Source organism: Leiobunum rupestre, chromosome 10, assembly GCF_980474605.1.
Source record: "Leiobunum rupestre chromosome 10, qqLeiRupe1.1.hap1, whole genome shotgun sequence".
Classification (NCBI taxonomy): domain Eukaryota; kingdom Metazoa; phylum Arthropoda; class Arachnida; order Opiliones; family Sclerosomatidae; genus Leiobunum; species Leiobunum rupestre.
The window spans coordinates 7,094,268-7,105,507 of record NC_143393.1 but is presented as its reverse complement, the minus strand read 5'-3'; the positions used below and the strand labels follow the sequence as shown (position 1 = coordinate 7,105,507).

Below are 11,240 nucleotides of genomic sequence, written 5' to 3'. Positions count from 1 at the left end.
AACACCGGGTATAAATACATTTACAAACGCCCACGTTATCGTTTCAAAAGTCTTTTGGAACAAACGACTCTGTGCGCTTTCGTTGGGATGGTTTTTGAGTAGTAACTATTACAGAGTCTACAGAATCTGTTCTCCTCGTGCACCAATTTAATATGACGCCACAAGCACCAGTAGCGCTCGAAAGATTTCTTTTTCAGTCCACACAGAGTACACTGGTGTATTTTGGGATAATCTCCCGTTTTCAAACGCTCCGGTTCTACAAAACGTAAAGAAAAATCCACACGAATTAGTCAAATAAAAAAATTAATATTAAATTAGGCGTTATTTTATAAGACACAAATATGGGTTTGAAAAAATTCCGTTTTATTTGTACATCGTTAATAAATAAGGAAATGTTTTAAAACTTCCGCTAAAACGTTACTAAACAGTAGGAAATTTGGTACAATACAGCGCGTGTTCTTCGATCGAGTGCACTTTGGGGTAATACTTGTTACAAATGTTGCAGAGTCTTTCGCGACGGTGAACTAAGTTAATGTGACGTTGCAGATGCCATTGGAACTTAAACGACTTCTTAGTTTTTCCGCAAATGTTGCAACGATACACTGAAAAATTAAAAAAAAATAGGAAAATTAGTCTAAAACGGAAAAGCCTTAACTAGCTCGTCACATTAACACGTTAATTATTTTCGCTAAAACGCAAATTTATTTATTCGCAAATGGTTTTTATAAAGTACACGTCGTATAGTTAGCTTGCGGATAGCGTTGAGACGAGACAAACATATCATACATAAAAATAAAAAATATCACATTTTCTGTTTAAAAGCCTTCCTAGGATACGCATTTATTTTCGTGGTTATGAACCTCTCTGTACTTGAGAATGACTCCATACTCCGTGGAAAAATGAAGCCTAGATCGACATTTGGTCCGATAATATTCGTGGCATCGGTATATTTCTTTTCCGTTGTATTCCCTTTCCAGGCCGAATCTATTGTTGTCAAAATACATGACCGGTTTCCCATTACTTCCGTTTTGGCACCTAAAATTCTATTGAAAAGAAAATAGTCTTTTTTTAGATTGGAGGCGTTTTGAAGAACTAGAGAGGGTGATACATACCCTATTCTGAAGTGCGGAGTTGTAAAAATCATTTTTGTCGGCGTTTATCAGTTCCATCGAACATTCACTTTCGATTGACCAGTCTAAAAGTGGAGGCAGTTAAGTAGTGAATTACCTAAAGTTAGCCCGTATCCCGTGCGTGCCAATAGCCTGATGGTGCTCAACTTCTCAAGTACCCAAAAAGCATCAATAAAATCAAAACTGATTTGATCAAAATCATTTATTTGGACCTTAGATTGAAGATTTGTTTAAAGCTAATTTATAATTTATTTTCGTGGTTGTGAATGTTGGCGTATTTGAGAATGGTTCCTTGTTCCGAAATGTGCAACTTGGATTGGCATCTCGATCGAAAATATTCGAAGCATCTAAATACTGTTCTGGGAATGCCTCTATTATAGAGAACTCGATCCCGTCCGAACTTGTTTCGGTCGTAAAAAATTGACAATTTCCCAGCCTTACTCCTGACCAACTTAAAACCCTGCTAAAATAAAAAGGTGGTTAAATCTGAATCTTTGAAATAATTAAATCGACATGACGTACTGCGGTAGTCGTATCCGTGAACGTAAAATCGTCATTGGCTTCGAAACTTTTACCAGAAACTGATGAATAATCTTTCGTCATCCAATTAGTACCCAAACTGCCTGCGTTAATTAATACGCATTGAAAAATATCTTACAAGGCCGAAAGTTAAAATTAAACTAGAATTATATAATATTTCTCTGAAAGATAAGTATTCATCTCCCTATACTGATAGTGTTATTTCTTGAAATATACACTTTCGCCATCTTACAAGGCGAAATACATTGCATTCTAATTTTCTAGGACTTTTATATCGGAAAATAAGGTTGATAAGTATATTTTCAGTCTAAAAAATAGAGCCCATTGAAATATGTATTATAATAGATAGATACTTATCTCGAAAGAGATATATTTTATACTTCCATTGGATGTTAATTTGTAACAAGCTTAAGAAGTTAAAAATAAACTAGCGTAACGTAGAATGACTTTATTTTTCTTGTATATCTATCTACACACTTGAAGACATTGATATCGCAAATTGGAGCTGACACTTAATAAGGTAAAGAAAGAGGTCTTTCTTCGGCTCCGTGATCGGGGTGTGAGTGTTCGTTGGCACTGCTAAATATGACGTTGTTACGTAAGACCACCCGGGCGTGGCATTTGTACTTGTATTTCGTGCACCTCCAGTTGCTCATTCCCGTATTGGGATTCGAGCGATACTGATAGAACAAGTTGTTTCCGTACATCAGCAGGTTTTTGCCTTTTTGACTCCTGATCATCCTGAAATTCTACACGGAAACGAAGATCTTCAACGACTGGATGATCTGGATTCCACTCATCAAGACAGTGGCGTACCCAGAGGAGAGGCATCGAGGTCACGTTCCCCTCCGAAACATATGGTTGTAATGGCAAATTGGATTTTCAATTTTTACAATGTGTCCTCCCCCCTCCAGAACAAAATCCTGGCTACGCCACTGCGGTAAGATATAGCAGCATTACCTTATCATCCGGGAATGAAATTTTGGACGAACGAAACTGAACGAAGCGACCTGAAACGGAATTTATTTAATATTGGTTAATACAAGAGCTTCAACTTATAACTATTACTATTTAATTTATTTATTACATTAAAAGTAAGCATACCTAAAGCAATATATAGGAGGAAATTTATTGAGAGACAAATACACGGTAATATTACACGAATAGTGCACAAAATACAAAACAGTGAACGCCTTTTTAAACACAAGGTGATTTCTTAAAATACTAAATGTCTGGACTAGCTTGGATTTCTTTGATTCAGCGTAATACAACAGTTCATTTTCTTACAGTCTAATAAAAAACTTGTAAAAAATTTCTATTTTTTGTCGTTTTAAGATGGAAGTGATTAGACGGAAAGCGAACGATGACACCGTCAAGAATGGTGACTTTCGAGGGGCATTTTTCTTTGAAATGGGCGCATCGCCAGTGTGACATGGTGGTGTCGCTGGCGCCGTACTTGTAGTACACTTGGTCTTCGTAGACTAACATCTCGGTGCCTCGACGGCTTCTGATGTACTTGAAATTCTAGTTGAAATCGTAATATGAGACATTGCCATACCAACTATAATAATATCATTAGATTACCTTCTCTTTGGCCACCATATTGTCCTGATTTCTTCGAAGACGATGTAGCACTGCCGTGGGGGAGGAAAACAGAGGTTAATGTTCTAGTGATTTAACATCATCGACACGCTAATTATTTCTACGACGCTGCCAAATTTATAGTGTAAAATGATTGAATAAGATACGGGAGGGAATGTAAAACACAATGACCCACGTATTTTATTGGGGTTACAATTACAACAAAACTCGAATCACAAAGGAAAAGGAAAATCGGACATCTCTTCGGCTTCATTTTTGGAATGGGTGTGAGTGCCCACAAAGTGAAGCATTTTCCCATCGTTGCTTTCTTTCACTTTCGCGTGACACACCACATTGACGCATTTCCAAACGGTCCATTTGGGACCTTTGACGTGCTCGAAAAAACAGTGGCCGTCGAATTGAGCCGTTTTGCGGAAAAGCTGCGAAAGCAAATACTCGTGTTAGACTTAGGATAGTTTATAACGAATTGTCGTGAGGGTGTAGTCACAACTCATAGGTTCTTAGTAATCAGTAGAAATAGACGCTTCAATAAAACTCTTAGTGTCACGCCTTCGTAGCCATTCGACAAAATATTATTGGTTGGTCGGTTACCAGATTAGTATCAAGTCAAGTAGGTTCGACATTATTTAGGGCTGGTTTAATTTTTCAAAATATAAAAACGGCTTGAAGCTAAGCGTCGACGCAGAAAATCTCCGTTAGTCCTAACATAACTTATTTTGTATTAAAGCTCGCCTGCGCCGTGTTTTTTCGTCTTTTAAAAAACGCCCTTATTTCTGGCAACGTCTTAAGCCCAAGTGGCAAGTACCATATAAAGAGTAACTTGCACATCTAGGCTTTGGGTATAAATACTTCCTAGCGAGTCACTTAATCGGTTTTATTGAGGCGTCTATTACACAATGTTTTTAGCAAATCAGGGTATCAGGTACATACGTTTTACGAGTAACTACCCCCTCGTTATCTCTCTAAATTAACTATACCTCCGACGATTCACCGAGATCAACAGATTCATCCATGTCTTCACAGCCTACAAAGTACACATATTAATGGATGCAAGAAGTCTGATGTCTGTTATTAATGAGACCAAGAATATATTGGGTCACTAAGAATATGGGAGTTATTAGCCGGTGGTACCATCCTGGAATACTTCCGAGCGTACGTTTGTATGCTTTTTAATCAAAAAATGTAAACAATTAGATGGAGATCGTCTGTGTCAAAGATTCTCACGAACTTTCGCTACAAAGAAATTGGGAGGATTGGCTTAGAATCTCTGCCTTCCCATATACTTAGGTACCCGAATGAGTTCTTGATGTAATCATATGCAGTATATATGTATAATAAAATAAATAAATTGGACGGCGCGTTTATAACGGTTAAGCTTTTATTTTGATCAAATGACATCGTCCATTTACAAGACATCGTGTTTGTGTCGACCTATAAAATGAAGCCTACTACCGTCGTTGCTGGTTTTAACTCTGGCGGTGCACGGACTGGTCAAAGAGCGAACGCATTTCCATTCTGTCCATTTCAAGTCGGCGTAAAGATAGTAAAACCATTCTCCTTCAAACTCTATGGTATTTTCTGGTATTTCAGTCTGCTATTTAAAATCCGTTATAAGCCGTGGTAATAAATTTGATACTCTAGTATTCAAATCTTACTTGTAAACTCTTTGAATCTGATATTAAAATCCCAGGACTTGCCATAACACCTAAAGCGAAATTACATGGTTAATATCCGGAAATCAAACAAGTATACACTTGAAATTTTGCCGCGAATGCACCTGGAGAAACGGGTGGAGTTTAGGCCAGAGCCGTACTTAGTACAAATGGCGCCCTGGGCCAAAAACTAAAATGGCGCCCCAGAACCTTAAGTAGAAATTTTTAAATTTTCAATATCTAATTTAAATGAAAATCATCGATTTTGCGCCCTTTAACATTTTGGCGCACTGGGCCCCTGCCCCTCTCGCCCTACCCAAGGGACGGTTCTGGTTTAGGCTACACGCGCAAACCACGCCCGTTTCTATGATAATCATCATAGTATGCCTTAGACATTCCAAGTGTATACATATATAAATTACTATTAATACTTATTGAGAACATTAGAAGGCCGATAAATTAAAATTACGATAACTATATGCGACGTTTAAATATATTTTATGTATGACCTTGCACCATTTAATAAATTGACCTAAATTACACCAAAGGGGAAATTCTGATACAAAACCTAACTTTATCGTAATGAAGTGTAGCACGCGAATGTTTTGATTACACTAACGTGACTATTGAAAATTATTTTCTTAAATAATCATTTGTAATACACGTGCGTGATGTAATCAAACAATCTGCCGGAATGTATCTATTTATGAACTTATTTAGGTTAACTGAGAACGTACGAATTCCACTGAAACGGAAATGCCATCTAGTTATGGGTCCGAAGTTTTCTTTCAACAAAACGAGTTGTATTAGTATTGAAAACAGCGGTGTTCTCGCCTATCACCGAAACATGTAACACCACTTTTCTGATTTATATTAAAAGATATATAGTGCACAGTTCTAATTATTGAAAAAATGTACACTATTTTTTTGGAGTTTTGTTTTATCGTAGAGTAGAATTAATTTAACTATTAATTCAGTTCGTGTAACTTTAATTAAAGGATTTAAAGCAAATGACGGCTTTAGTCGGGTGGTAAAATTAAAATATGTTTTAGGGTTAAAATAAGGAAATACGGAGGTTTTAAAGTGTGTATTTAAAAGGAGTCGTAACATTGTAAGACAAATCGAAAAATATTTTATAGTCTGCTCCTTTATGATTTAATTTTCACGGTAAAAATGACAAATTTAATATTTCTTGTTGATTATAAATCTTTTAAAATTTTATCAGTTGGGTTTTAACCGAATATGCTAAAAATATAGGAAATATAAGATAAAAAATGAAATTATAAGACTTTATAGGATCATTTCAGAAGTATAGGAAAATATAGGAATTATAGGATTGCTGGAAGAACTGGAAAGGGTTTTTTTTTGGAGCCACCACTTACACTAATTTAAATTAATCCATCATAAATAACAAAATAGTTGGTAGATTATCAATTATTGTGTCAAGAAAATAACTAGTGCCCAACATATGGCGTTACTGTTTCAATTGGACATAAAAATTAAAGTTTGGCCTAGGTAGTACTTCTTACTGCTGTAAAGGGCTCGACTTGTACGTTCTCCGTAACGTAAGTACGCTCTTGGTATTATCATATGTTTTCGAGGTTTTAGGAGTCATGTTCTCCACATTTGCTTATTTCTACATTGAAATAAAAAACTGCGAAAAAAAACCATTTTATTAACAACATAATCTACATTTAAATGTTTGTAGTTTAAAAAGTTTAAAACGCTACAGTTTACAGTTAATGCAGTGATAGAATAGCTGCAATTTGTTTAAAAACTTAATAAAAAACTTGCTTCATAAACTAAACAATCGCCCCCCCCCCCCCCAGCTAAACCACTGGTAATCAAGGTGCCGACTTCCGCAGTTGAATCAAAATATAGCTTTTAATTTGTGTTGTATTAACAAACTAACTCCGAAACTAGCATCTAGTGTGGTTGTGACAGTGATTATAATTGGTAATAGCACCATCTCTGAGAGTCAATCTGGAAGGACACTTGACTTTGGTCTGCGTACGATGACATCGGTAATAACTGACGTTAGTATTTCGAGATCGCCTGTTCAAGACAAATTTGTATCCGTCGTAGAGTAAGACATGGTTTCCCATTTTGGACTTCGAAAAAATGTAGTCCTATAGAATTATTGAAAAACGATATAACTCTACGGATATTAAGAAATTCGGATGAGATTCTTACGTTGGACGGTTCGGGTAACGACCACGTTTCTTCAGCATGTAGAATGAATTGGTACCCTACAATAAAAATCATTTCAAATCTAGGTCCAATTATATCTCGATTAAACTAGTGAAGCTGTTTAAATATTAGATAATATAATGATAATTTTATATATTTATTTATACTTAGGTAAAATGACTATGTTGAGACGATCCGATGGTGCCAAGGTCCAATTTTTCCCGGCCACGAGAGGGGGACAAGGAGAAACGTCACTTTTAAGCATACTGACTGACCGTGGGATAGATTTGCGTAAACGCTAAAAATTGTCTCAACATATAGTCATTCTACCTACGTATAAATACATTCTTGGATATAATTGTGACGTGCTAATTAAAACAAATGCAATTTTTATACCTTTAATATTGCAATACGCCAAAAATTATAAAATATTATGATAGCAAATTTCTTAGACATGAACTATAATATAAAATCATATAATTATAACGAGTTTCTTTTCAAAATCTTATTCGAAAGTAATTTGTGGAAAAACGGAAAATCGGTGTTTATCGCGCATTTGGGCGTGATTGTGGTCATTCTTGTACCGCACTATCTTCCCTTCGTGACTCAAGGTGACCTTGGCACCGCATTTGGACTTGTACTCAGCACAACGCCACGATGACGTATTGACGTTCCGGAAGTATTCGTAATAATAGTCGCCGTCGTACAGAAGGACATTCTTTCCTCTTCGACCAATCACAAATTCGTAGTCCTGGATCAATTGGAAAAGAGGTTCAATAGCAACGAACCCACCAATTCGGTTAGTCAACAATCGTTTAATTACTTTGGCAGCAGCTTCATCCGAATTACACACGTACTTATACGGTGTCGATGGGACAGACATTGAAACTATTCCTGGAAGATAGTTTCGTTGTAGATAATGATACCGTAAAAGTATCGATTACTTTAATGTAAATGATAAAACAATAACAAAGCAATAACGCTGAGGAAAATTATTTATTGGACAAGAACGGAAAATACCGGTGTTTATTGTAGTACATTGGGATGATTGTGGGAGCCCGACGTTTTGAAGAACATGTTACTTTCCATAACGGTCACTTTGGCGGTACATTTATAAAGCGATTTATACTGTCGACACCGCCAATAAGCCACCGAACCAGAAGTGCGATTCAAAATGTATTCATTGCCTTCGAAAATCAACATATCCTTGCCGTTCCTCGTCCTTCGCGTGGTTAATTCGGGAGGGACATTCGAATCGTCTGTTTCCCATAACGGCAAGAGCGCATCGTCACCTACATTAAAGTACTGATTAATAGCAATTCTGTAAAAAATGTGAATGGAAATGTATGTAAACAAAAATGAGACTTCAATGAAGAAAATGCTTTATTTCGCAACGGACTTTGAAATTTTGTAACCGCCAAAGATTTATGAAGATATGCTATTTAAAGTGTCATTTGTCAGTGTACACGGTGCTAGAGGGGAATGGTTATGGGCGTTGAAATAGTTGATGATAACACCGTGATGCGTCGTTAACCTGGCTGGACATTTGACTTTAGTTTGGTGTAGGCGACACCTCCAATAAATGGTCCCGTATTTGGACACCACCTTGTGTCGCAGGAAGGCTTCGTTAGCGTGCAGAAGAACGTCGCTTCCCCTACTATTTTGTACGATTGAAAAATCCTAGAAAATAATAAGTTCAGTACTTACTGGCGATCCATTTACAAAAGCACGTACCTGTCTTAATTCCGTTACAGAAGAAGTGTTTATATCCATTTCTCCAAAAAAGCGTACTGCAACACATGTGTTATTATAAACAACTAATCAACAACGCCCGTATATGCATTAGGCTTAAAAAATAAATCATGCTTTTAAAGAAAAGACTAACAATAGCTATGAAAGAAGTGTAAAATGATTTTATTTCTAAAACCACTTTATTTACATTAACATTTCGGGTGATTATGATTATTAAAATAGTTTGTGACGGTTCCGTTTTTGACGACTATAGTAGCTGGACACTTAATCCCTTTACATCTGGATTTCTGACATCTAAAATACGTGGTCTCATAGGTGACCCTGTTGACCTGGAATACGTACCCGTCGTACATCAAGTTTCTATCCCCCGCGTAACATTTACCAGCCCACAGATACGCCGACTTCTTGTACGTTGGATCCATGGTCGGTAATTGAGGTAAACAAGGAACGTTAGACCCTAAATTTAAATAAATTCTGACCATTAACGCAAAGCATTTTTGGAGCAACCGTCTCTCTTCGGGCCTAACACACTCAACGGCGAAAGTAACGCCCCAGATTAGTTCAAAATATTTTATTTGTAACATTGGGTGTCTCTACACGAGAGTCTCAGTTAATAGAGTATTTAGCGGCGTTTGGCGAATGGTTGTGGACCCCGTTGGCAGACCGTAATTGTCCGGATTCGAAAGCCAACTTGGCAGGGCATTTGGTCTTTTTACGAGCCTCGCAACACCGCCAATAACTTCTCTTTGACAACGCGTTATCTTTGATCTTGCTGTAAGCGTAATCACGGAAGATCAAAATACTTAGATTATGAAATTTCGACGTTCCGAATCGAAACTCCTGCAAAAAGAAGACCTTTCGTATTAAGAATCTGAACCAGAAACACCGGCGTGGATGGCGTGATACGTACGGAGGTAACGTCTTGAATTTCGCCGAATTCTTCCCAAGGAACCAGGACTAAAAATAGAAAAGAATCAATTAGGCCTAGGCAGTGAACTAACGCGATCTTCCAAAAGACGGTGAAATGACCTTCATGTCAAGGTAATCCAAATAAAATAACATTTATTGAGCGAATAAAAGCATGTTGGTTACAATTACAAGCTGGTATGGTTATGGCTGGTTGTAGCTTTGATCAAGACACCGTTTTTAGTGATCAACCGAGCCCTGCATCCGATACGGCCGTATTCGATACATTTCCAATATGCCTTGTCGCCCCATTTCGTATTGAAATTGAAACCGCAGCCTTCGTGGAAAATCTGATTCCTCTTCTTTCTCTCATTGAATTTATTGTTGTTTACGTTCTAACACACGCGAAATTTGATCAAATTAATAAACAATAAACCAAAAAGAAAAGCTACAGTAAATTTACAGTAATGATAGACTTGATCGTCGATAGAGGACGGACATGTTGCTCCTGATGAAATCTGGCTGTAGAATCAAATCAAATTGCGTTAATGACAGTACGCGGAATACCGTCCGCGTGTTCAATAAATACTAGAACAGAATAAAACGAAAAGACGCCAACTTTTATTCGCAAAATCAGTTAATGGCTATAACAAATTATTCGTGATTGTGGTCGGCGTTGTAAGCGACAATCATGGAATGTCGAAGAACCAATGTGGAACAGCACCGGGTTTTGGTGAAAGCCGAACATTTCCAATAGGAGGATCCGCCTTCCGTTGTTTTACTTCGACGAAATACGTTGTTATCGTACCACAGAACGTTAGGATTTGAAATGCTAAATTTATACTGATATTTGAAAGCCTGCAATTTGACAATAAAACCGTGCAATTTTCAATTACTAATGAACTATAGTATACGTACACACTTTTAACGATTTATTGTACCTGCGAGTCGTCGGAGCCGCTTCTAGTACATTTATCTTCGAGCATGAAATAGTTTCCACCTGTTAACAACCGCGTCATACATGTTATTAGACACGTTACGTATACGATGGGGATGTAATAGAACTAGAATAATTTGCCTCTACTACAGTTTGCTAATCGTAACTAAAAAATATACACAAAATCATAATAGTTTTATTTCTGACACACAAAAAAACAAATATCCATCGTGTGGTACACCAGATTTAAGGCATGGTCTTAATACACCTATAAAAGGGAAAGAATAATTATTAAAAAGGAAATAATAATTATTAAGAAGGAAATAATAATTATTTAAAAGGAAATAATAATTATTAAAAAGGAAATAATAATTATTAAAAAGGAAATAATAATTATTAAAAAGGAAATAATTATTAAAAGGAAATAATATTATTAAAAATGAAATAATAATTATTAAAAAGGAAATAATTATTAAAAAGGAAATAATTATTAAAAGGAAATAATATTTATTAAAAAGGAAATAATAATTA

General features: G+C 36.4%; 1 protein-coding gene and 4 long non-coding RNA genes across 7 annotated transcripts; all 5 read right to left on the bottom strand.

Annotated features, from left to right (window-relative positions):
- Positions 1–1,754, bottom strand: LOC149923506 (uncharacterized). Its single transcript, XR_016477026.1, has 4 exons — positions 1,653–1,754; positions 1,113–1,590; positions 807–1,043; positions 1–602 (listed from the first exon to the last, which is right to left on the bottom strand). It is a non-coding gene; the product is annotated as an uncharacterized LOC149923506 (long non-coding RNA).
- Positions 1,755–2,867: 1,113 nt separating this feature from the next.
- LOC149923505 (uncharacterized) lies at positions 2,868–3,395 on the bottom strand. Its single transcript, XR_016477114.1, has 2 exons — positions 3,255–3,395; positions 2,868–3,194 (listed from the first exon to the last, which is right to left on the bottom strand). It is a non-coding gene; the product is annotated as an uncharacterized LOC149923505 (long non-coding RNA).
- Positions 3,396–3,483: 88 nt separating this feature from the next.
- LOC149923504 (uncharacterized) lies at positions 3,484–4,979 on the bottom strand. 2 transcript variants are annotated; one of them, XR_016477070.1, is made up of 3 exons: positions 4,928–4,979; positions 4,250–4,866; positions 3,484–3,691 (listed from the first exon to the last, which is right to left on the bottom strand). It is a non-coding gene; the product is annotated as an uncharacterized LOC149923504 (long non-coding RNA). The 2 variants fall into 2 exon arrangements; XR_016477071.1 differs by having other exon boundaries at positions 4,250–4,863; positions 4,928–4,970.
- Positions 4,980–6,763: 1,784 nt separating this feature from the next.
- On the bottom strand, positions 6,764–8,906 carry LOC149923503 (uncharacterized). 2 transcript variants are annotated; one of them, XM_090160603.1, is made up of 5 exons: positions 8,849–8,906; positions 7,938–8,794; positions 7,282–7,865; positions 7,118–7,173; positions 6,764–7,053 (listed from the first exon to the last, which is right to left on the bottom strand). In XM_090160603.1, exons 2-3 carry the CDS (start codon positions 7,995–7,997, stop codon positions 7,620–7,622), a joined length of 306 nt encoding a protein of 101 aa, XP_090016729.1. In that variant the 5' UTR covers positions 7,998–8,794; positions 8,849–8,906; the 3' UTR covers positions 6,764–7,053; positions 7,118–7,173; positions 7,282–7,619. The 2 variants fall into 2 exon arrangements, with proteins under 2 accessions (XP_090016729.1, XP_090016728.1); XM_090160602.1 differs by having other exon boundaries at positions 7,118–7,865.
- Positions 8,907–9,911: 1,005 nt separating this feature from the next.
- Positions 9,912–10,768, bottom strand: LOC149923502 (uncharacterized). Its single transcript, XR_016477060.1, has 4 exons — positions 10,714–10,768; positions 10,392–10,630; positions 10,236–10,294; positions 9,912–10,167 (listed from the first exon to the last, which is right to left on the bottom strand). It is a non-coding gene; the product is annotated as an uncharacterized LOC149923502 (long non-coding RNA).
- Positions 10,769–11,240: the final 472 nt, after the last annotated feature.

Bases quoted from the DNA above. Each gene is read 5' to 3' on its own strand.
- LOC149923503 (XM_090160602.1), bottom strand. From the start codon at position 7,997: ATGTCTGTCCCATCGACACCGTATAAGTACGTGTGTAATTCGGATGAA. The intron at 7,866-7,937 runs GTAATTAAACGA...CAATTGATCCAG, and splicing joins CGGATGAAGCTGCTGCCAAA to GACTACGAATTTGTGATTGG.